Source organism: Triturus cristatus, chromosome 3_1 (assembly GCF_964204655.1).
Source record: "Triturus cristatus chromosome 3_1, aTriCri1.1, whole genome shotgun sequence".
Lineage (NCBI taxonomy): Eukaryota > Metazoa > Chordata > Amphibia > Caudata > Salamandridae > Triturus > Triturus cristatus.
The window spans coordinates 381,520,303-381,544,578 of NC_140583.1; the positions used below are offsets into that span (position 1 = coordinate 381,520,303).

The window sequence follows — 24,276 nt, forward strand, 5'->3', positions numbered from 1 at the left end:
CAAATGTCTTCTCCTTTATATTGTGGCCATAATTCCTAGCCTTGTTTTTACCAAGGTCTAGTCCTCTTTTAAAAGTTTACATTCTAAATCCAATGCTCTTTGTGTATGTTGATTTCATTTATGAATAATGTTTGTACTTCCAGCATTCATCAACTGTCTGTCCTTTAAAAACTGTTGTTAAAGCGCTGCGTGTTCTTCTTAAAAAGGTCCACCTGGACCTCTATGTGTGGGTTAGATGATATCCGCACTCTCTTTAAGGTGTTTCACAGCCCTGTGGGCCATGTACTTACTGTAAGTATAGATAGGCCTGAGAAAAATGTAAATTATGATGATATAATTCATGCTATGTTAGCAATTTTGTGTTACTCTTGTTAAGCGAAATTCCCCAAATATGTTATAGGCCTCTTTGTATAATTATTCGCAATTGGAGGAAATAATTTACCATGAATGTATGGGAACAACAGAACACGAGCAGCTGATGATCACAGTGCTTTTGTGCATTGCACTGTGTTTTTAGCGCAAAATGTGTTCACTCATCAATATTTAGTGCAAGTACATATTTTACACTAAATGTAGCTCTATATGACGGATTTGCATTTTGCTAATTTTGCATAACTTTGCTAAGATTTTGCATATTTACACTAAAGCAAATTACCCGATTTTTGCACACCTTTAAAAATATGTCAATGGAAATTAACATTTCCTTTACATTGCATCATTGCTATTACCCTAGGAGCAATGCTTAGAAGCAACCCCTATCATCACTCACCCTATAACCCAAATCATTGTACTTAAATTCCACAGTATTTGGTAACACATTGCATGCACCACACACAAATGTCATTATTCTAAGATTGACATATGAGTGTTTTCTGTGTATTTAGATTGATTGTTTTGGTTCATGGGGTTGCTCTCCTAACAACTCATTTTATATTGTATGTTTTTTGGGTGAGTGCATTTTATATAAGAAGTTGTGGGGAAATAGATTGTGTTGTATTTTATGCTCTTTTTTAAGGACTACGCGTTTTGCTAAACTGTAGCCACTCCCATTTCCTTTTTATTTTAACAGTTAAGTGTTTGCAGTATACATAGTGACCATTCAGTGGCCCTCCTGCATCTTCAAGATCGAGTGTGTCTCTTGCATGCCAGGAAACATCTTTCCCCTGTGAAGACAATCAACTATCATCCTATTGAAGATCTATTAATTGTAGCATGTGAAGATGGCTCTGTTTATGTCTGGGACATTGAAACTGGTAAACAACATTTTCTCCATATGTTTCTTTATCTGTCATTTACCAAACTATCATTTGCATTTTCTGTCCGTGTATCAGACACTTCTACACCTCTGGTCAGGCTATTTCTGATTTATAAGAGGGCAGCAGAAACATATTTAAATTTTGCTAAACTCAGTCTGTAGGACAATCCACAGGCAAGCTATTAGAGAAAAAGAATACACCTAAAAAAAATTCCAAGTATTGTGGTCAGTACATCAACCAATCACAATACAATTCAATGTCTAAATATATTAAAGATCTAGACCATATACAAGTGAAAAAGGAAAGAATTAATTGTTTCAAAGACATAGAGAAAGGGAACATGCCACATTCAAAACAAATGTACAAAGCATTAAGTTAAGGGTAAAGGTCAAAAGTCAAATATTGTCCGAATGTCCTCTTTATAGTAAACTAGGCAATTTATATTGCTAGTTCATAAGTTCACGTGATTGTACTAGAGGTGGTTAAAGGTTCCAATGATGATTTCTAAATTTGCATGAAGACATTCATTTTTCAAAAGGCAGTGGAGCATCCCTCAAGGCAGTATCAAGCTAGGCCTTCAGGCTGGGCAGATATGGGCAATACGACCCCTCTGGCAATGCTGGTAGTTTAGTGGTGCAAGTGACCAAGTGAAATTGACCAGCATTCATTCTTGACCAGAGAGACCTAATACCTGACGATGGTGAAGTTTTCCATCTATACATATTTTTTAAGCTTAGTGTGTCCCAGTGATACAAAGCCAAAATGTGTATTTGGAAAAGTAAGTTCAGACTTTGGTGAACAGCATTTGTATTAATAGAAAAGACAGCACCGCATGGGACGGGGTGAGTTGGTTATTTAGCAAGATACTTCTTTGACTGAAATAAGACAATTGCTACATTATAGTGTTCCAATTTCTTCAGGCAAAAGTAATTTGTGGAAGAGTTTTAAAGCCCTATTTTTTTCTTGCACTGACTACCAATGACCCAGATCATTTTAATGTATTTGTGAGAGCTTTTTCACAAGTGGAATGGGTATTCCCAGTCTCTCCAGAAGCAAATGTGTTATCTGGTATCCAGTGAAGTAGTCAGCAGCCTCTTCTCACCCTGAATCTGTTCAAACCTCCTAAACCTCAGGATCTTCACTGGAAAGGTAACCCACCACACATACCCTTTAAGTTAGCAGTCAATGTGCAAACATGTTGTGAGTGCCACAGCAGGACTCTTCCTCTTCTAGTTTCTGGGATTAGGTCCTAGTGGACAATAATTCAAACATAGGAAAGAATGGCTCCACCAGAGTCTTTGCCAGCAGACATGGATACTTCAAGCAGAGCAGCTGCAATGTTCCCCCTTCTCCTCCTCCTTAGTTGTGTCCGACGTGCCAGTGGGGTCCACACATGTGCTTATATAAGCAAATGTGGCATGCTTTGATTGCAGATCTAATTATTAAAATAGTTGTCTCCATATTAGGAGGCCTTGACAGACAGCCTGGCCATTCTCATATTAGCTTAGGATGTAGTGGAGAACCAGGGTTTCACACTTTTGGGAATCCATGTAACTGTGCAAATATGGTAATCTACTTCCCACTAATGAATTTAATGATCCACTGATCATCAAAGAAAACTAGTATTGCCAAATCCAGTTTTGAGGTTGATATAGTGGTTGCGCATCCAAGCAGCACTATAGGCGTACACCAAGGAAACATGTAGGTACACATGCACACCATAACAGATGGCGCGCAAGAAGTGAACAAGTGTGTGTTAGTCCCTGTGTACATTTGTATTTGTGACTGTGTATTTTTTTTGTAACATATTTTTATTGACATTTTCAGATTTTATATACTGTACATTATACAGATCTATCAAGTAATTATGCCATATAGCACAGTACGCGGTATCACATATCATCTGCATAGATTGATGGAGAGTTGGCGATAAAAAGAAACAAACAAATACAAAACGATGTGTATACCCTATGGGCTCTGATAAAGAATATGTCACTTGAACTGGGGTGTAACACAGGTACAAACTAGGGGATGGACATGGAAGCTCACGGCCGGACCTCGCAAACAAATGCTCGAGCTGTTGTGTGGGTGTGGCGCCCCAATGAATCGCGATTGAACCTCTTCTTATGTCCAACCGGCAACTGTGATAGTATGCACTATAATGCTGCTTTGTATGTGATCATGTCCCCGGTATATTAAGGGGCTGGACGGTCAGGGTTTGAGACTGCACTTGCAGGGTCGGTAGTGTAGGTGTGTCGTCTGTAGGGTCTTCGCCAGGGGTTAACTGCTTGAAGCGATATAATAACATAGCCCATTCCATGGATAAAGGATTTTTGCGGATCCCTCTCACCTCCTCCTCCCGTAATTTGTGACTGTGAATATATTATTTGTGCACACCTCTTTTGGTCAACACATACCAGAAGTGTTGACTCTGAAAGCACTTATTTACTCTATTCACTGGTTTATTACTCTATACCTTCTTGTTCTTTGTACAATTTGTCATCAACGCACATCATTCTTAAGCCCTCTTGGATCCTGTTCATGCTGAATTGATTAAATAAATAATAATTCAAAAACGAATTACAAATAATGAAGATAGCAGCCTCTGAGAGGGTGTTTAGGTACGTATATATTGATATTTCTCTTTCCAGACATTTTGCAGAGGGATCTACTGGCTATTTGCATCGGTGCTTGTCCCAGGGAGATGTCTTCATCAAGTATCATCAGAGGGTGGCCACCCACATTTCACTGCGTAACTTATTTTTCTGCACGCTGGCATGGTTTTACCCTTGACTTTTTACCTTAAACCCTCCTGTTTTACTGACTTTGTTTTTGCTGCCTTTAGGAATCTGTACACTATACCACTGCTAACCAGTGCTAAAGTGCTCTCTCCTTAAAACATGGTAGAATTGGCTATACTCAATGGGCATATTAAATTTACTTGTAAATCCCTTGTAAAGTGGCACCACCTATGCCCCGGGCCTGAAAATTATATTATAATTGTGGGCCTGCAGTGCTAATTGTGACACCCACTTAAGTAGCACCCTTAAACATGTCTCAGACCTGCCATTGCAGCCTGTGTGTGCAGTGTTAAATTGCCATGAAAATGCCACTTTTAGAAAGTTGGCTTTTTCTTGTCTTAGCCATCTGGTGCCTGCACCCTGTCTCTGAGTTACATGGCCTGGTGTAGTTGACAGTTTGACTTTGTGTACTCCTCCTAGATATTTGAACACAGTAGGGAGCTTAGGTGTGTCTGGATGGACATCACTGACTGTATGGGAGGGAGAGGCTGGTCACAACCCGTTTTACACTTGAATAGGCTGCATACCCCATGTGGTTAGTCTGGAGCCAGGACAAGGATGGCAGGGCACTTGTGCACTTCAAAGGCATGCCTCTAGAAGCTTCCCCCCAGTTCAAAGGCACAACTGGATATAAATATTGGAACGCAGACACCTACTCTGGATCAGCGGACACACTACGAGGAAGGAGAACAGCTGTGCTCCTACAAAGACTGCCACTCTGCTGAACTGCTGCACTGAAGGGTTGCTGTCCCTCGGGGCTGACCTGCTGCCATCTTGCCTGGGTGAGAAGACCTGGACCGGAATCTGCTGAACCCAGGATCACAAAGTGACTCCCAGGGCTAGTTGGCTGGCCTCATGACTCGAGCTTCAGGGACAGAACAACCTTGAACCCCACACCTGGACTCTGCCATCTCTGAGTCTTCCCTGCCAAGTGGTGCCACCACAGTCCTGGACCCTTGGACTTGGGCCTGAGGTGCTCTGCCAGCCTCTGTGTATCCAGCAGAACTGAAGCATCTCACCTGCTATGTGGCAAAACTTAAAGTAGAACCGATGCATTTCTGTTGATGCATGGATCAAACCCATTGCAAAGACCTGCATTGCCTCACCCGCCCATATCCTTTTCGGAACCGCTTCTGCATGACGCATTCTCAACGTGGGCCCTCGCATCCCTCCTCGACGGCACCCTCGATGACGACTCCAGACTCTGCATCGCAGCCTCGCAGGTCCTTAGAAGTGACACATTGCTCCGACTGCGTGACACACCGATGATGCGGAACTTAACATCAGAAGCCCCATAGATTGGCTCCTCGACAATGATGCAGGCCCTCGCACCTCAACCTTGCTGCAGCTCATTACTGACGCATCGCCTCTGCTGTGTGATGCATCTTTGACACGGACCCTTGCAATGCTCTGCAAACTAGGATTTAAGGTACTTTGTTCGCCTGCCTAACTGAGTCCCTGCAGCTGACCTTAGCTCCATTGTGGTCAGCCTGAATGTGTGACTGTCGCAGTGCAGTGCAACCAGATGTCCTCAGAGGGTGCATTGGGCTTTTTAGCGCCATTTTTCCTGCAATATTGAAAATAGCATAGATCCAGATCTGTGGATTTTTGGTGTTTTGGTCTTTTCTTATTTATTATAAATATTTATTTTTCTAACTTGGTGTGGGAACCCTTTTGTGTGTTGTTTTCATTCTAATACTCTTTGAAGTGTTGCACAAATACTTTACAGGTTGCCTCTAAGTTAAGCCTGAATGCTCTATGCCAAGGTACCGGGGATTGAGTGCAGGTTAATTTAGGGTTGTTTGTGCCTCATCTGGACAAGGATTGTAGTTGCTGCTTGACTAGGACTCACACCCCAGTCAACCAGTAACCCAATGTCTCGGAGACCTCAGCGTTTTGAAGCGGCATACCGAGACACAGATATTTGCATGGCTTCCATGGCCTGCCTCCTCTTTTTTCTACTTTTGTTTTGGTTTCATGGGCAGTGACTACTCACCCCTGCTGTTTTTCTTTTTTTTTCTTTATGATGGTGCCTCTCTGTGTCCCCGCTTATTAGGGGTGCCCACCAGAGCCCTTCCTGCTTCTCTTTTCTCTCCTCACCGCACCATCTGTATTGTGTTATCTTATGGTGCGTGTAGTCTGGGAAAGTCTGTTGGCAGCAAGGCAGCTTACTGCCTTGCTGCCAGCAGACTATTCACAGTTCTATTCATGGAGGCATTATGCACTGGAAATAGCAAGAGGGATAGAGGAACCATGTCAGGGAAGGATAGACACCGATCGAAATTATTGAGCAATAGCAATGGGTTAGGTATTAGTGCTTGTTGCAGGGAAATAAACGGATTGTTATATTTTATATCAGATATAATACTGAGTTAAATGCATTGTTTCTAAACCTTGATCCTATTGTTATGTACTCGTTGGTTAGGTTTGTTTCAGATGGCACCTAATCAGAAAGAATTTGAAAAAGAAAAAATATTCTCTGACTATCCTCTTGCAGTATCCCAAAAATGTCATCTTGTGCACTCATCGCAGACGACATAGATACAACAATCTTTCTTTCCTAAGCAGCTCTAACAAGTTGTCATACATCATCCTAAAGCAAGTGCACTAGCTGTGGCTTACTGCTTCACCCGTGCACCCCCTTGTTAGCACCACCAGTTTAGTGTGGTGAGGAAGGGGGGTGTTGAGTAGCATGTAGTCTGTGCTGACGCCATGGGCTTTCCTGTGCTTCTAGGATTTGATCTATCCTCCCTGGGGGAAGGGCTTGTGAAACAGGGAGAGGCACTAGCTGTGTGGTGGAGACGTTGTGGCTGAGACCCACGGATGGGCATGCAGCTGGTGCAGAGGCCATGGGATCTTCTGCAGTGCCCAAAGTTGGATTTCTTAATGCAGAGGAGGAGGTAGTGGGCAGGGAGACGAGTCACCAGTGTGGTTGAGAGGTTGACAGGTCGGGGGCAGGCAGATGTGCTGCCAATATGTCAGGGAAAGTAGGATTAAGACAATAAGCTTTCAATCCTATAATGTTTGGTGACTTTTTAACGTTCATTTACCCATACTTCAAATGGCAACAGTTTAATGGATGAGGGGATACTTTAGAGAAAGTGCACATCTGTCTATGGCTATGGCTAATTACAACAATTGATGCAGATATTGTTTGTACACCTGCCTGTGGGTAGAATCTTGGAGGCGGGACTGTGCTCCTCCTGCCTTATCTGACCCAGGGCCTGGTTCCTGTGTCTTACTTTGATAGCTGCCTTCAGTTAGACTATGTAAAGTCAAATACAAATCTTTTAAAAGTAAGCTGTTTCCAGAAGCACTCATCAGGATATGCAGGGTAAGTGGCTTTCTGAGTCGGCATGTGCACAGGTGATGCTCTGGGGCTGTGGATGAGTGGGCCAGTGCCAGAATGCACCTGTGGCACTCTTTGACTTCTGGAGGGGCTGCTGTGAACGGGAGTAGCAGTTTCCACCATGCATTAGGATTGGGGAGCTGGAGGGAGGCATTGAGGTTGAGAGTAGCCACGTGCATCTGATGAACTAATTCATTTGTAATGGCAAAAATGTAAACCAGCAAAATACCTTGAGCTGGTCAAAGAAAATAGACCCCACATGGAGCCAGTGCCTGGAGGTGTGTACCAATAGCAGCCAAAAGGCCGAATTCTGCTCATGGAAAGCCCCTCTCTCTATGTTGGAGGCTGCATTGATTTGAGCCCAGGCAGTCATTAAAGCTGTGCATAGCCAAACCTAAAAAGGGGAGCACACTATGTATTGTTATATAATTTTATAAAGAGTGCAGCTACTCCGAGGAGTGTCCCGGCGCAAACCAAGAGGAATCAGCAAACTAACACTAGGCAAAAAGATAGGTTTTTAGATTTTTCTTAAAGGCTAAAGGGTCTTGAGTATTGCGAAACGCAAAAGGAAGGGCATTCCATGCCGGAGCGGCTTTCACGACAAAGGAACAGCCGCCCAGCCTGTGGCGAATGAAGCAGGGCACTTGAGCTAAAAGAAGTGCTGATGAACGTAATTGTCTCAGCGGAACATAGAAGGAAACCCGCTTCCGCACATAGGCGGGACCATGACCATGGAGGGCATGATGGGCAATAACAAGGGATTTAAACTTAAACCGTTCGGCCACAGGAAGCCAGTGAAGTGAGCGTAGATGTTCGCGCACACTACTCCTAATGGGAATTTCAAGGATAAACCTGGCAGCCGCATTTTGGTCAACCTGGAGTTTATTCAATGAATATCCTGGGATGCCCACATACAGAGCATTGGTATAATCCAAACGGGGAGAATCAGAGCTCGGATGACCGTCTCTTTAGCAGGCCTAGGTAGAAGAGGGAGAATTCTCCTTAAGGTTTTAAGGAGACCAAAGCAGCTTCCTGAGAGCTTCTTTACCTGGGTAGAAAAGGATAGATTGTCCTCGAACTACACTCCCAGGTTCTTAGCGGTTTTCCCATTAGATGTCAAGTAGGGGGAACCCTGGAGGCCAGATCGTGTCTCTGAAACTGGGGGGAAAATTACCATAGAGTAGAATCTCCGACTTGTCTTCGTTGCTGGACAGAGGATACAGAGTCTGCATCCTTTTTCCAGGTAAAAAGGAGCTGGGTGTCATCTACCTAGGCAATCACCTTAGCCCCCAAGTGTTGGACTTGGCCCTTCTGGCAGGTTCACCCCTGAACTTTTTGCTTTTACTGGTGACCTGGTGGTAGTGATTTTTGGTTTCTGCGCACTTTCCCTGTGTCCCAGAGTAAAGTGCGTGTGCACTCAGAGTGCATGTGGTGAGATAGGCCTGCCCTCCCATAGGAATGCATGGGGAATGTTAACTGCTCGTGCCAAGCTACCAAGGGGGTGAGCAGGGGTTATCTTTGGCGTGTAACTCCCCAGCCCTGACTAGAATGGTGGTTTCTGCCTGGCTTTGGCGCAGGCCCTAGCCAACCAGAAATCCCATTTCTAACACCAAGTCCTCGGCCAAATAGACCAGAAGGTTGACATAGATGTTAAAAAGAAGGCGGCTAAGGGAGGACCCCTGCAGGACCCCTGTGGCGACCGGCTGGGGGGCTGACGCGGCCGGCGTCAGCCAGACCTGTTGCACCCGCCCTTCCAAGAAGGACCTAAGCTAGCCCCAGGCAGAGCCTGAGACGCCAATCACAGTGAGCCGGGTGAGCAGCAGTGAGTGTGGGACCGTGTTGAACGCTGCCGACAGGTCAAGCATTACTTAAGCTGCTCTCCCCCCGGCATCCAGACAGTCACGAATGGCCTGAGAGACCTCCACCAATGCTGACTCAGTGATATAGGAGAATCAAAACCCTGATTGGGCTGGATGCAAGAGGTCCGATCCTTCGACAAACTCAGTAAGTTTTCTGGTCACCACCTTTTATCAGACTTTGTCTAGGCTAGGCAAGAGGGAGATGGGGCAGTAATTCCCTGGGATCTGGGGGTCAAGGGTGGGCTTTTTTAGAAGAGGGAGGATTTTAGCTTGCTTCCAGACCCCTGGCACACGAGCCTCAAGAAGGGAAGAGTTTATGATGATATTCACTTCTGGGTTAATGACCTCCGCGACTGCTGCCAACAATCAGGCCGCGCAGGGATCAAGGGGCGAGCCTGATTTCAAACCCTTCAAAATTTTGAGGGAGCTAGGCAAATCCACTGGAGAGAAAGCGTGCAGAGAGTGCCTAGGAATATCAGGCGTAGGGACACAAGGCCAGGGGTCAGATAGAGGCCTAGAGCAGGGCGTAAAAGCCGCCTGAATCGTGCAGATTTTATCCATAAAAAAATTGGACAGAGTATCGCACCAGGCCTCTGTGGCAGGGAGTGAGCTCGACTGCGTCGAGGTAGATGTAAAGCTCTGAACTATCGTGAAGATTTCCTTAGAGTTATTTTGCACCTGTTCAATGCTGGCTGCATAATATTGCTTCTTAGCCTGTGTTATCACAGCATAGTATGCATATGGAATTTCCTAGCTTGTTATTGTTTGGAAAGTTGTTTTTCTTGATGCAGTCATTCCATTTAAGAAGGTATTGAAGACATTTAAGTAGGTACCTATAGTAAAGAGACATGGAGCCTGCTGATAAACGAAGAATATTTTTCTGTTATTAGTTCCAGACATTTAGTGGAGGAAGTCTGGATGTTATTTATAGGGTAAAATCTTTGTCTGAAGTAAGATGAGCGTGAAGCCCACGACAGAAAAGCTTAGTGGTTACCGGCCCATCGGATGCGGCTGAGAAGATGGTATAATGAAATACTAAAAGTTAAACAGCATCTCTGGTCTTTTTCCACCACCAGCAATTTGCTGTGATGATGTTTCTGTTTAGGATAATCAAAGAATAAACTAGGTCGCAAAACATTTTCCTCCGTCGACCATATGTCTTAGGTGCGGGTGCTCTCAGCATTTATTCCAAGCAATATTTTCTTCTGTATCAAGAAGGGAGATTTTCTGTGGCGGTATTTTATTGCAATAGTCTTCTAACAGTTAACAAACTAGGGGGCATATTTACAAGGAGGTGATAATAAATTATCGCCACTTTGCGGCCGTTTTCGGCCGAAAAGCGGCGATAATTTTATCGCCAAATTAGCAAGGTCATGCTAACGCGTGAAACCTTGCTTTAGCGTGGGGAATCCTAACGCCCAGCTTTGCATCTCTAATGAGATGCAAAGTGGGCGTTCCTGACCTTAGCGACATTTCTCCTACCATCAAGCCCCACGCTATGAAGCATAGCGGCAGGAAAAGTAGCGATAACTCATGTTATCGCTACTTTCCTTACGCCTGCTTCAGGACTGACTTAGCCTTGATATCCTATGGAAGGTGGATATCATGGCTTAGTTTGTGATTCCCTATCAACAAGCTAACGTGAGATTATCGCTGGGTTTCCAGCGATAATCTCACGTTAGGCAGTTAGCGTGAGGATTTTTATCGCTTTTGAGATAAGCTTTGCTAATAGCACGCTATCTCAGCGATAAAAATCCAAGCAGGCCGGCGATAATTATCCTAGCGCTAAGTGCGTTTAGCGATAATTATCGCCGGTTGTTCTTGATATGCCCCAAAGGGTGTCTCTCTTTCTCAGATCTTTGCTGGAACCTCATTTCAAATAGAAGCTATAAAGGGGGCAGGGCAAACTTTAACTCTTTAAAGCTTGTGTGATGAAGGGATGAGTAGAAACCAAATAACTGCCGAAACAACATTTGTTCCATATTAAATGTCAACATTGATTTGGCTTTCATCTCTAAAATAAATGTCACTTTTGTCTGTGTGCAATATGGTAACTACAGTTGTAAATGTAATCTAATCAGGCCTTCAGGTAGCTGCGTTTGAACAAATGTTCACTAATTAGTAGCTGCTGAACGAATGAATTAATGATCTTTATTGCAAAGATTAATTAAAAACATAGCAAGAAAACATGTGAGCAACATGGATCAACAATTCAAATACAAAAAACTCATTGTTAACATTCTGAGTGCAATCATACCATCAAATGCATAAGAATCATTAAAGAACAAGCATTTGCAATGCAATAGGTCTCGCATTTACGCGAGTTTGAGCTATTGGCATTGTAAATGAAAATGCTTTTTATTTATGTTTTGGTTTTTTAAATAAATAAAACACATTGTCATTTACAATGCCAATAGCTTAAACTCGCGTAAATGCGAGACCTATTGCATTGCAAATGCTTGTTTAGGTTTAGTTTTTGTGAGCATGGCTGTCAATCATGCCTTGCTCATGTTATTGGCTGTTTGTGTTTATCCCTTGTACTACAGGAGGTATTGCTTTACAACTACAGCCGTCGTTCATATAAATGGAAACAAAAGACTGTATTGAAGGCAAGGGAACTATAGTCCGCCTTGCATTTTCACCCTCCATGGTGCTGGCTGCTGGCCAAGGGGTACCTCGAGTTGTCCCTGTCAGGAGGACAGTAATCCTGAATCTCGAGATGCAAAGCAGTTTGCAGTGCTGAGATGTAAGCGGCGGTGCGATTGGTCCGTGACAAGCTACAGCTTGCTGATTTCCAGTTGGCTGTGCTTATTTTCCGGCTCATCCGGATTTATTTGTTCTGTCATTTATAGAAGAACTATGTGACAGCTCCATCCCAGGTTAACATCTCTGTTTATTGGGGCCTAGAGGTCGATGATAGTTGAGCTTCCTGCTGTACGATAACAATCCTTCCAGGTGAGCTGTCTTGTTATGGAAATAAATGCCTCATTATGAAAACAAATATTTGCATACCTATCATTTATGCTATTTCCATCTTGGCAGTCACACGGTGTGCTTGCATATACTAGGAGAGTCATACACCTAATTAGCGTTACAGACTTTCTTTGAGTCTGCCCGTCCCAAGCGTGCGATACAAAGGCAGCGCTTGGGGTCCCTCCTGGTTTTTTGTTGTACCTGGTGCCTGATACAAAGGCGGCGTTTAGTCTTGCTCCAAGCGAGTGATACTAACAGGCGGGGCTTACGGACTTTCTGGCCCCATCAAGTGGGGGATACGAATAGGCAGGGTGTATGTGTGCAGAAATAGGCAGTACGTTGGGGTGTAAAAATGCAGTATATAATCCGGCAGCGTTTGGGACGCTTTGTGTGCATACTTACTCTAGGCAAGGGATACAAGAGGGCAGAGCTTAGGGTATTTTTGACTGTCTATGCGTGTGACCAAAAAGAGGCAGTGCTTAGGGCCCCTCTCTAGGAATGACGGCACTGGGCACCCGATGCAAGCAGGCAGTGCCTTGGGTCATTTTGTATCTGCCGGTATTGGGTGACACAAAACAAGCAGTGTTTAGGGTCCCTCTCGGTGCCTGCCTTCATGGGTTGGGCACCGGTTACAAACAGGCAGGGCCTACGGTGTGTTGTGTGCGGCTGCCTGTTCTAAGTGTCTGCCACAAATAGGCTGTGCCTAGGGTCACCCCCTAAACCCCTTTGCTTTGTCCCTCTTCTCTAGACACCTGGTACAAGCAAGCAGTGCCTATACAAACAAGTGGCGCTTAGAGCATTGCACACGTTTTAAGGGGCCGACCCGGGCGGTTTTTAGCAAGTGGGGTAGTTGTCACCTGTGTCCGTTTGGGCGAACTCGAGCCGCCAAGGTTGCGGTACAAGACATGTTGGCGGGGTGGTTTGCGTTGGGTCCCACTGATGCAGTTCCATTCCCGGAGTGATGGGAGGGTATCTCGTACATGCCATTCTATGTCAATGGCACATGCAGGTGTTATGGGGGTGATTTGGGATATCGCCGGGTGGAATAACACCTGTTGTGTTGGCTATATACGACCAGGTTTCCAGTGCCAGCAGGGCTTGGGTTTATGGGCAGCACACAGACAGTGCACAGGATAATCCTGTGTTATCGGGGTTCTGGAAACAATCATAAATTGAGGCATGATGGAGGTAAAAACCCAGAGGTTTTTGTAACGTCACGTCAACCCCAAGATGGCGTTTTATGGCCATATTACGTTAGCAGGGACCACTTGTTAACCCAGCTTGTGCGGGGTTCTCCCTCCCCATGTAAAAAGTACAGGCCGCTAGCATCTAGCTCACTGTCATCTGTTCTTATGGTATTTTGCAGTACCGCAGGTAACGCATCGCAGTAGTGCGAGGCCTGAATACGCTAATGTGGCAGTAGCATGATGCGAACAATGGAGCTGGCATGTGAACCCTGTCTGTTTTACCAAAGGCTAAGAGCACTGAAAACATACTATGAGACGCAAGTCCAGCTCACTACACAAGCATAATTTGCCTGCTTGGTTCTGCGAAAGTGAAAGTGATCGCGATCGCGATTACGATCGCGTGCTAGGAAAGACACATGGCGCTGAAAACATACTATGAGACGCAAGTCCAGCTCAGTACACAAGCATAATTTGCCTGCTTGGTTCTGCGAAAGTGAAAGTGATCGCGATCGCGATTACGATCGCGTGCTAGGAAAGACACATGGCGCTGCGCACGTGCACGTTCACGTGCACTGAAGCTTTAGGCCACGGCAGCACTTCGAAAAGCCTGTATACAAAATGTCTCGGCCAGATCAGCGCAAGCGCTGGATCAGGCGAGACCTAAAAAACTCAATGCTTACATTCTGAGTCTTCATAGGCAACAATGGTTATGTGGCAGAAGGTCCAAAAGTGCAGCCATGCCACAAAATACATAAAAGTCATTAAAAGAGACCATCGCTGATAAGATTAAATATCTCATCTAAATAGACCAAATGCAGAAAGTCTAATCGAGCATTACATATATAATCACTCTTAATAAAATCAGTTGTAACAATGAACCGAAAGTCTAATTATATATTCTAAGGATCAAAAGTATAATCATGCCATCAAAAGCACCAAAAGTGCAATTGTGCTGTCAAACGCATAGAATTCATTAATGAAAAACTCAGTACTAACATTCCGAGTCTTAATGGGCTAAAATGGGTATGTAGCAAAAGTATGAAAAGTGCAATTGTTATGAAATTAGCATCGACAAAAATTATTATGTCACAGAAGGGATTAAAAGTGCATTTATCCACTCTAATTAATGAAATTCATTACAATGATCGAAACAGACACAAATTAGTAGACAAATTTCAGGATATTAAGGAAGCAAGATATCAACTGACAAGATTCGCTTGTAAGGCGAGTTTCAATTGCTATCTGACAAGTTCGAATTGATAACCATCTAAACATTGGTCACAGCCAGTATTTTCGATGTAAAAGGAGGTGAGGACAGATTCAGCTGACATGACTCAGTGACTCAGACTTTGCTCTGCATAAACGGCTGGAATGGTACCAAATGGCTCTCATAGGGATCAAACCAAAGCAATATCTCCTTAATGTAATTCTTAGCTCCAGTTATAAAGGTTACTTAAGATAATGTGGGACCATCTGCTGTTCATATAGTGTAGGGAACAACTTAATATGCGATTCTTTACTCAAATCTTTGGTATCTTGTTTAATTGCTAGGAGTTCAGTATTTTAATTTACTAGTATGGAAAATAATTTGTCTAGAAACTCCTTCAACCTGAGGTCTCTAGCTTCTAGCTCTTTTATGGCCTTTTCCAAATAAATTAACCAACTGGAACCTTTATCATTGTCCAAAGATAAATCATCAGAGTATTCGGGTCTGTTCTCTTTAACCTGCAGCAATAACAAATAGATCTTTCTAGAATTAGCTGTTTGATAAACTCTAATCTTAATTGTGCTTGGGCATATGCAGGAGGGAGTCTGAATGCCTGGCGGTAACTCTTACAATGTATTTTTTCAATCCGGTAACCCAGCTTATATGTAAAATACAATTATACGCATAAAGAATTGTTAAAGTTAGTTTGCACTCCTTCACTTTACACACTTGAGTTGTGTCAAAATATAAATTGTTCTTAGGAAGACAACAGAATAAAAGGTGGCCACATTCCTAATTGATGTTTTGTGTGATATTGTGCACCCCCCTCTCTTCAAACCACATCCATAGATATTTATAGCGAGGCACCTTCTCAATGGCTTCATTGCTGATCACCCAGTGGCCTTTCTTATATTTTTCTTACCAAAAAACAATGATCTTTGTTTTAGACATGTTAATTTTAATATCATTGCTCTTGCAATTGCCTTCAGAGACCCACTCTGGTTAGATCCAACAGAATTGTGTCTCCAGCAGGTATTAATCTGACTCGGGGTGAATGTTTGACAGTGTTCAGCATTCCGCCCATGTTTGACAATGTTCATTAATTTGTCCATCTTTTTGTTTTGCTACAATCGCCTTAAGTGGGAAGGGTATGACAAGATGTGGGTCCCTTGCTCACTATGTCACTGGATTCAAGCTAGCCTTGCTGATGAGGGGTCATACACCAACACCGTTTCCAGGATGCTTGTTTATGGTCCAGGGAGGTCCTGGCCTGGCAGTTCAGGTGGACTGTTCACATGGGGAGCAGGGTCAAGACTGATTTCTATATGGCTGGGTCCAAACTGGGGTGGCATCGTGAGCAAAAGAACAATAGATATAACCCAGATCTGTGACTGGGGGTGAATATTTGACAATGTTCAGCATTCCATCCATCATCTTTTTGTGTTGCTATAGTCTCCCTATATTAGTAAAGGTATGCTCTGACATGTGTCCTGTGCTAGCTGTGCCACTGGATTCAAGCTATCCTGGTTGATGAGAAGTGATTCCCCCAAAACTGGTCCCATGATGCTTTTTTTCAGATCCAGGTAGGACCTGGCCTAGCAGTGTAGGCTGGACTGTTCCCATGGGGAGCAGGGTCATGATTGATTTGCATATTGCTGGGTCCAAACTGGGGCGGTATGGTAAGCAAAATAACAATGGATTTAACCCAAATCTGTGACTGGGGGTGAAAGTTTGAGAATGTTCAGCATTCCATCCATCATCATTTTGTGTTGCTATAAGATATGACCTTTCACATCTGCCAGCTTGGGGGGGCAGGCTCTTTCTGGGAGACGTACTTTAGACAGGTCCACTAGGTATATGTTAAAAAATAGCAGGGCCAAAAAGCAACATTGTTTCACACCCTTGTTTGTAAAACATTTCCCTGAGGTGACCCCATTTAGATGTAAGTCTTATCTTCACCCACATATTTGAATGATTCCAATGATTGCCCTATTGACTTTGTCAAAGGCTGTAGTAAAATCAAAAGCTGCATAAACAAGCTCTCTTTACTTATGAGGGTATTTTCTACAAGTGTCGAAAGCCTTTAAGAAATCCTGTTTGAAAAAGAAGAAATACGTTTTTTCCTAGTAGCCCACTTATTGAAATCTCTTAAAAGTAGCTTTTCAGATACTTTACCTTCGGCATCCAATTTTACAATGAGACAAATGTTCTGAGGTGATCTATCTGATCCTTTTTGGTGAATAGGGACCAGTAATGAGCGTCTCCAGGAATCCAGGATAGTGTTATTGGTGCAGCAAGCATTGTAGAGTGAGCTTTCAATTGTCAAGCAGTGGTCTATTGTGGATATAAAGAAGGAGACCGGAATGCCATTAGGGACCAGAGCCCCGGTGCTATGAGAAGATTTAATAGCTGTTTGTATATCCAACAGCAAAAAAAATACACCTTCACTTCTCCATTAACATACCTCAGATCAAAAGGGCTCTAATCCACTGAGGCTCTGCTGTCGTGGAATTACTTTGAAATTTCGTCTATCCAAACTGTAGGGGCGATATTTGTGGCAGGAGATTTTTTTCCTCGTGTTGAGATGTGAAGTAGCAATTAACCAAAATTTTCTGGAATCTTTGTCAAACAGCATCATGCATCTACATCAACTGTTTTTCGTGGTTGAATTTCTTTATATCTCAAAGCTTTTTCCGATAAGTATGAGGAAGTTTAAGTTTCATCCCAAGGGCTCTATTAACTTAGGTACCCTTCTAGTGCCTCTTGGAGCGGTTTAACAACGCAGAATCTGCTGACAAATGAAGAACTCTCCCATTGGTTTAAACAGGATAGGGATGGGGTAAACCAGAGAGCATGTCCTACCTTAACTTTCATGATGGAACCTGTGTAGAAGCAGACAGAAGGGCATTTTTTTAAAAGAAGTAAACAATATGTAGAGCTCCCGTGAAATCAACTAGTTACCAATAGCAATTATGGCAACATGTCTCCTCTGCAGCTCTGCCATTTTATTCAACAGCAATCAGTATAAGTACATGGCATAGAGCATAGGCCTGGGTGAAATTTAAATTATGCTAGCATAATTTTGCACAATTTCGTGCTACGCTTGTTATAAAAAGTTCCCCAAAATACCCCACATTGCATAATTATGACTAATTTGCTGTTAAAATTCACAGTGAAATGCAGCATTCACTGCAACGATAGCCAGCCAATGCTTCGGAACAACAGAACATGAGTGTCTGATCGCTGAGCTTTTGTTTAAGTTTGTCTTCGAGCCAAAACTTAAAATGAGGACGCGTTCTGTGATAAAATATAGGTCAAAATGACAGATTGACCTTTTTTTATAATTGCGCATAATTTTGATGAAATGTATTGTAATTGCGTGATTTTAGCGCACCCCTGTTCTTAAATTAGCACCTCCCATGCACAAGTTGCTGACATGGCCCATCTGTGTGTTCATAGAAAAGTGTCTGAATTTCTTCACATGGTACTAAGCATGAAAAAGAAGTATGCGGCGTAAACCATGCGCCATGTTGCGCCTTATTTACAACGTGACGCATCTAGGGAGATGCGTCACGTTGTAAAGCCCTGCACTACATTAAACCTGCGTCAGGTTTAATGTATGCAGGGTGGGCGTTCCCTCGGAAAAAGCCTTGGAAAAGTGACGCAGTGAAATCTACAAGATTTCACTGCGTCACTTTTCCGACGCTGCTGCGTCAAAACCCTGCGCCTGCTTGAAGCAGGCGTAAGGCATGACGCAGCATGTTAGGTATGGGCAGCCTCTGAGCAATGCTGGAGTTGCGTCGTGCTTGCGACACGACTCCAGCAACGCACCGCCCTTATGCCATCAGATGCGTCACGCATCTGTTTATCCTTGCGCCACGATGCGCTGCATTGTAAATGCGGCGCATCTGTGGTGGCGCAAGGGTAAACTTGCGTGACGCATCTTTCCTGGCGCATCCCTGCTGATTTGCAGGGATGCGCCAGGAAACATAAATCTGCCCCCTGCTTTGCAGCTCCAAGATACCCTTCTGGGGGAGTGTCGACTTTACAAATACACGGGGTATGTCACTGAGTGCTTTGTTAATCTGGGAGGCACAATGTAGGTGAAGAAACTTAAAAATGGCTGCATGCAAAATGGTCATCACTGAGGACACGCGAAATTATTCATTTATGTTCTTCCAAAAGAAACATGAATGAGAATGATGACAGGAGTGGAGCTTAGATCAATGTTTTCTGATTTTCGGACAGCGAGTGTCATTGCTGAGTGCATAGAGCCATCGGAAGAGCACGCTGCGGTGTATCTTAGAGACTCAGAAGAAAGATTGGCTGCCTCGGCAGCGCTGAGGGCTGGCCGGATATTTCTGGACGCTATAAATAAAAACAAAAGTTATCTGTTTTAATAATTAACAAGAGACACATTTACTGTCCCACCAATTTCAAATAACATCATTACATTCTAGCTTCTTCAGCACACTCACAATCTGGACAAGCTTCGGAGCTAATTGACGATGGTTATAATGGAAGATAATTAATTGCGAGGCTCACAAATGTGGAGTCAGGAAAACTGAAGTGTAGAAGCGCAGGTAATCAGTGTGGTGGTTGCTGATTCTAAAGGAAAGCAGCTATTATTGTAGAGCTAATAGAGTGCCAATCTTTAGCAGGCATTTTAACAGCAATCGTTAAAAAATGGACACAGTGTAAAGTAATGAAGTGATGTGCCAACACCTACTGGTAAAAGACATTATTATAGTCGCTGGGTAAACCTTGTGCAACGTGATGTTAAACTTTAAAGATAAAAAATACACCTTCTCTATGGATTAAAAAGTCATGTTAAAAAATGTCTAATTCGCCAATGACCTTTCCAAATCCTAATTTCATGTGTCTTTGATCCCATTGGAGTTAACTTAAATGACTCCTTGTCTCGTTATCCTAAGCCTTGTGATATTTGGGCTATGAATGTTCTCTTTTAGCATATAGCTATTTTAGTAGGAGGCAAAATATTCAGTTTAATTCGGAAACATGCACATTTAGCCTGTTTTTTCTGCCTGGGGAGCAGAATAGGGGTTTATCTACTAGAGGCAGAAATTGAAAAAAAAGTCCAACACAATTTCTATTAGCAGCACTGTCAGGAGCCGGCAACACAATTTCCTTAATGATAATTATATTAAGGTAAATACATTGCCCAGAATCCCTGACAGTGCTCTTGAAAGCAACTTCTCCAGCAAAGAAACCTGTGTGCATCTCCTGAATGCAGGGCCAGAACTTCTGGTAGGCACAAGGCACTGGCTCCCTGCAGGGAAATGGATTTGATGCACTGTCAGGGGACACACAGTGTAATTAACTTAATGCAATTACCATTAAGATAATTTATTTATTTGTTCTCATTTTTCTTGAGAGAGCTTGGACTAAAGATGTTAGAGTGCTTCATAGAAGAGGTACCTATATACTTGGAAACCAACGTCCCCACAATCAAGAACATTGTTGATACAGTAAAGACAAGTGTGATCATAAGCAAAGCAATTGCAATGTATACGTGTAAGGGAACCATCCCATACTATTAAAGCAGGGGAGGAGAGAATGTCCTAAACCAAGTGAGGATTCCAAGACCTTGTTTAGAACTAAGACCGTTCTGGATAGCCAGAAGAATAGACAAGGATGTTGGTGTGAGTGATGCTCTCTTATGGGAAGGAAATAAAACATAAGCAAGGTATAGGTTCACAGAAAGCACAAGAGAAGGAGGACAGAGGGAAATAGGAAGATAGGAGGATCGGCTATGAGTAAGAAGTGCAAGAGAAAATGAAGAATTGCTATAGATATAAAGTTAACCTACAGCAAAGTCAACTTGGAGCTCAGAGTAGGTACGTTTAAAAGAGTATCATCATCATCATCATCAAATTTACTTTATTCGGTTTATAAACAAACCATAAAAGCATACTAAAAAAAAGACATGTAGGTCAATAAAAATTTAAAACCTTAATTAACATATAAAAACATTAAAAGCATAGCAAAGGCCACAGCAACAAAATCAATTAAATATATTTTTCCTAAAACATTTAGGCAATTCAGGTGTTGCTAATTCTCCTTAAAATTTTTACAGCAGCAGAGAGAAAACTAGAGAGATTAAAAATTTCCCACATATTTGACAATAACTGCAGGTACCGGAGTGCTGGCTTGGCTTGCACAAAGCCCTTATTAACTAAGATTGGCAAGATAAAACGCTTCCTGATACCAGTAAGGTGTTTGCAGAAGAAAATAAAGTGCATGGTGTCCTGACCTGAAAAATCATCACATGTGCAGGCGCCTAGGTCTTCCACTCTCTTCCAGCCTGGCGATTTTCCACAAAAAAAGTGGAATTGATTTAATCTAAATCTAACCAGTAGGAATAGGTGGTTTGGGTTCGTGACCAAATCTAAGTATGGTTCCATGGTCACTGTGGTCTTCAGCAATTGGTGTGCCCTTACAGTCGGTTTTACCAGCTCTCTCTCTCTTCTCTGGCCATAGTGGCTATTCGCAAATATGTTTCTTTAACCCACTTAGCATCTCCCCTCACCAATTTTTCGGGGAAGTTGTATAAGTCAGGTCTGCCCAATCTCATTGACATATTATAAACATATTTGAGCCAGGGAATACGGGACCCATAATCAAGGGCCAGGCAATCTTTCAGAATTGCGCGATTTAGCCCTAAATCAGGGTTTAGCCAGGTTACAATCCATTTTAACAGGGGGGCCATAGCAATTAAATCTTCGACAAAACCAACCCCACATTCTTGATGAACAATGTAACTGGCTGTCGATTGCAGAACAGATAATATGTTCCTGAGGAACTTATCTTCAACCACCTGGATTGCCTTCACATTCCTAATGCCCCACAGGTCAGCCCTGTGCATTGCAAGGGAAATACATGCTGCTCTATAAATTTTTAGGAGGGCCTTCATGGGTCTAGCTCCTAGTTTGCGTGCGAAGCCTAAGACCGCCAATGTGGCTCTAGTTAAGACATTCCTTTTAGCAAAAATTTGAGTTCTCCACGAGCCCTGGTCATCAAATAACACTCCTAAATACGGGAACGTGGAAACCCTAGTTATTATGTTCCCTTCACAATAGAAGGTTTTAACCCTCAAAGTCTTACAGCCAGTTACCGTTACATGAGATTTTGAAAAATTTACAGTAAGGTACAAAGATCTCATGAAGGCTGCAAACAGGTTTAAGAGTGACTGAAGGCCAACAGCAGTTCTGGCTAGCAGGGCAGCGTCATCCGCATAAAGAAGCGCCGGGATCAAACATTTCCCGGCTCGAGGAATATCTTTACAACCTGCAATTAAGGCGGAATCCAGGTTGTTGATATAGAGCGTGAAAAGTAGGGGGGCCAAAATGCACCCCTGCCTAACGCCATTGGTGATGTTAATACCTTTAGTACAGTTGCCCATCTGGTCGTACCTCACGGTGGCTGATAAGTCCCTATGTAGATCTGCAAGGAAGTATACAATATTTTTATCAACTCCTAGATTTAAGAGCATGGTCCAGAGTTTGGACCTATTCACTCAGTCAAAGGCCGATGATAGGTCCATGAATGCTAAGTAAAGTGCACCCTTCTTGGCAGTAGTATATTTTCCGATCAAAAGATGTAAATTTAAACATGGATCTATCGTACCCATACCCTTTCTAAAGCCATACTGTAGGGCTGAAAGGGTATCTGTTTCCTCAAGCCATCCCGTGAGTTGTCCTAACACGACCCTACCGAGCACCTTAACTGCAGAGTCGATGAGGGATATCGGGCGATAACAACTAGGATCCCTTCTATTACCCTTTTTGAAGATGGGTATTATTACGGACTCCGACCATGTACTTGGCAGACCTAGCTGAAAGGCATTAACAAAAACATTATATAATATTTTTGACCAGATCTTAATGTCTGCTTTAAACAGGTCTGCCGCGACGCCGTCCGGTCCGGGGGCCTTGTTGCTCGTCATCTGAGTTATTGCTTCAGCCACCTCTGACTCAGTAAAAGACAGGGCGTATTTCTCCACATTAAAGTCAGGGTTAATGCTAGTGACTACCCTTTCATAGACTGATTTAAAGTGATTTAGCCACGCCTGTTCCTGGATACCACAGTCAAGTTCACTGTTACTGGATTCCTGAAAAAAGGACTTGGTCACCACTGCCCAAAATTTTGCGCTATTATTAACTACATCAACGGAGAGGAGCTCATCCCAGGCATCCTCCCTAATCTCCTTTTTTCGATTCTTCAACGCCAATTTATATGTTTTCCTTAATCCAGCTATGGCTATTTTATCTGATGGAGTGGATTTCAAAGCGGCCAACAGGTTCCGATGTGCTACAGAGCAGTTATGATCGAACCACCTTTCCCCTGCCCTATGTTGACTCGAACTTGACATGGTCGTTTGAGATCCCTGTCAACTTGGGCACAAATTTTGGAGAATGCCCCCATGACTTTCTCGTCCACATTGCCCTCTCCCAGACAAATGGCCAGTTCATCTCCAACCTCGGCCCATAAGTTAGCGTAAAACTCCCTTGGTACTACCCGGCACCATTTCAGGCGGCGAGCTTGGTTCGTGGGGCATATCTCTATGTTACCCACTGTTCTGTTAGATTTATCCGTTTTCTTTAAGTCATCTACCATAGTAAGTGTGATGGGATTATGGTCACTAAAAATGGACCAGGAAACACAATACCCACTTACCCTGTTAGCCAATGCAGCACTAATAAAAATAAAATCGATAGTAGATCCTGTTCCCTTGCCTTTAAATGTAGGGACTGACAATTCTCCCGCTGGGTAAATCAAATCATGATCTACCACCAATTCCTCAAGGTAAAGACCTTGAGGAGAATGCTCAAAGTGTGTATTCTCTTCACTCATTGGTCCCAGGCTATCCCAAACGTAGCAATTCTCTTTACAACAATGGACATTGAAGTCACCTAGCACGAGGACAGAATAACTATTTCGGTTTTCTCTGCTATATGACACCAAAAAATCATGCAGGCTAACTAAGTGTTCATTTGTGAAGGATTTTTCAAAAGAATTATAAAAACTAACAATAAGCCAAACACCTGCATCCCTAGTTGAAATTTGGACAGCCAGACAATATGGTGTACCGGTCTCCACTTTAATGTGAGTGCCCTCGATTTTTAATGAGATCAGGGTCAATAACCCGCCCTTAGCCCACCCCATAGGAGGGGGAATTGCTGGGGACCAATAAGCTGTATAGCCGTCCAGATGGAACATGTTTTTGGTGTCCCAGGTTTCCTGCAGCCCGATAATATCACACTCACTTAGGGAGTCCTTCCACCTAACATCATCTGACTTGTTATTTAATCCCGCAATATTCCAGCTGAGTATCCTTGTCCCCACATGATTCTTCCTTGTCTGGGAGCTTGTTACTGAGAGCTTGTTGTTAATAGGTAACCCATTAGCCAAATTTACCTTTGTAGATATTGGGAAGCCCAGTCAATCTATTTTCCCAAGGTTGCTCAGTGTCTCAAATCGGTTATATGTAGGGACAATGAACTCATTTGGGCCCTGGATTGAAGTTCTGCCATTCAACTGTTTCCTGTGTCTTTCTATTGGGGCAGTATTTCGATAAAAGAACCCTAGTGGTAGGATATTAATGCCTACACCCCTTAGATTCC

At 43.2% G+C, this 24,276-nt stretch overlaps 1 protein-coding gene across 4 annotated transcripts in view; it reads left to right on the plus strand.

Moving 5' to 3' along the window:
- The window catches only part of WDR72 (WD repeat domain 72), a 1,103,881-nt gene that overhangs the window by 442,560 nt on the left and 637,045 nt on the right, over positions 1-24,276 (plus strand). For all 4 annotated transcript variants that reach the window (XM_085644161.1, XM_085644164.1, XM_085644162.1 and 1 more), the window contains exon 13: positions 1,070-1,253. In XM_085644161.1, coding sequence (XP_085500287.1) covers positions 1,070-1,253 — 184 coding nt within the window. The remainder of the gene's footprint in view (positions 1-1,069; positions 1,254-24,276) is intronic.